Genomic DNA, 1,870 nt, shown 5'->3' with positions numbered 1-1,870 from the left:
CTTTTTTAATAGTGTTCATATTGATATCGGAATTATATCGTATTGACCGAAATTAAGAATTATATGGTGATTTATAAATTTTGGCCATATCGTCCAGCCCTAATTTGGTGTTTAACAAAAATGCAGAGTAGATTAACATAAATACTATCTTTATAAAATATAATATACTTTATTTTAAATGTATTCAATTTTAATTAAATATTATGTAATTTAAATAAATGCTATTTACTAGGATTGTTTTTTTATATATATTTTTTAATATTTAAAATATTCCTCTTTTTGGTCCTCTTTAATTATAAGGTTTAAGTGGTCTTTTAACCCAGACTGCTTCAATATAGTATTATAGTAATAAATATGATTATTATCCATAACTACATGGTGATTCTAGTTATATTATATTATGTTCTATTATATTATGTAAAAAATGCAACAGCCCTACCTAGTATTTAAAATAGCCATTCTAACAGTTTGAGGATAGCTCAATAATGAAATAATTTGAAATCTATGCACAAAAATGACATGAATTTTAATGTATAAATCTCTCTGTTGGTGTATTCCAGATGAGATGAACCTACCAGCAGACATTCCCAGTTACCTCTCATCTCAGGGTACGCTGTCAGAGCCTCAGGAGGGCTACAGTAACTCAGAGAATGGAAGTCACCAGCAGCTTATGCCATCTCATGCTAACGGTTACGTCCACAAAGGCACCGACGGTAATGTCACCGTGTTCCTCTAGCGAGAACGTTTATTCATAAAGGCTATAAATATGACAAGTCGTATAGTTTGGATGTATAATGCTGTCATGTTGTGATGTGTTTCAACAGGAGTGTGTTACGGTGAAGTGAGCAGTGATGTTGATCCAGATGCTAATGGAATGCTGGGTAGTCGTGTGGGCTCTTTCTTTGCTGAACGTAGCAGCTTCCACCGGAGTGAACCCAGAGAGGGACAGGCAAATGTCCCTAATGGTAATGTTAAATTTTTAATTTATCCCATAAATGTATATTATTTAATTTGCTTAAAAATTAATATTCTGTCATTTACTCGCCCTCATGTCATTGCGGAGTTGGCTGTTTGTCTTACCAGTTGACCTCATTGATCGGCTAATGGGTTGCTGGATGACTAGTCGACCATCTTGACCTTCGTTTGTGTTTTTTTTTAATTTTTTTTTTAGGTGGGCCAGGCACTCTGGTCATCTGCTCAGACTGCTACGACAACGCCAACATCTACTCGCGCACGCGTGAGTATTGTCCATACGCCTACCTGACAGAGGACGACCCACTTGTGTCTCAGATCTCTCGGGATGGACACCAGAGCAGCCATCAAGAGCGGGATCAGCACGCAGACACGGCACTGGAGAGTTTTATAAGTCAGCAGAATGCCTCTGTGTTCCTCACCAACCATGAACCACGACTACCAGCTTCACAACACTATAGCACTGGTGAGATGAACCACATATGCACCTCATTTCAGTCTAATTTCCTATTAATATTCTTTTCACCATTGCTTTATTAAATTCAGTGATCTGCTCACCTTGGCGACCTTTTTAGGAGTTATTCTAATAAGTTAAAATTAAGATACTTTGTGTTATAAGATGATTTGTCCCAAATCTAGTATCATTTGTGCATGAGGCAATTCCAAAATGCAGTGTGACAAGCTAAATCAGAAAATGCCATCCTAGATCGCAGGCAGTGTTAAGAAAAATGTCCATTTTAAATGTAAATATTTCATTCATACTTAAATGCATATATTTCTATAATATTGTATAATACAAATATTAATTAAATATATTTAGATTTTAAATTGATAAAGTTTGGGGTCAGTAAGATGTTTTTGAAACCAAGGCTGCATTTATTTGATTAAAAAATACAGT

The 1,870-nt window shown here is 35.2% G+C and overlaps 1 protein-coding gene across 1 annotated transcript in view; it reads left to right on the top strand.

Moving 5' to 3' along the window:
- LOC107569290 (leucine-rich repeats and immunoglobulin-like domains protein 2) overlaps positions 1 to 1,870 on the top strand; it is a 23,135-nt gene that overhangs the window by 13,909 nt on the left and 7,356 nt on the right. Inside the window, exons 14-16 of the mRNA XM_016255343.1 lie at positions 561 to 713; positions 825 to 965; positions 1,172 to 1,438. Coding sequence (XP_016110829.1) covers positions 561 to 713; positions 825 to 965; positions 1,172 to 1,438 — 561 coding nt within the window. The remainder of the gene's footprint in view (positions 1 to 560; positions 714 to 824; positions 966 to 1,171; positions 1,439 to 1,870) is intronic.

The sequence above is a fragment of the Sinocyclocheilus grahami genome, unplaced genomic scaffold (assembly GCF_001515645.1).
Source record: "Sinocyclocheilus grahami isolate Dianchi unplaced genomic scaffold, SAMN03320097.WGS_v1.1 scaffold1330.1, whole genome shotgun sequence".
NCBI lineage: Eukaryota > Metazoa > Chordata > Actinopteri > Cypriniformes > Cyprinidae > Sinocyclocheilus > Sinocyclocheilus grahami.
The sequence above is the reverse complement of the archived record's forward strand: the minus strand, read 5'-3'. Positions and strand labels throughout refer to the sequence as shown.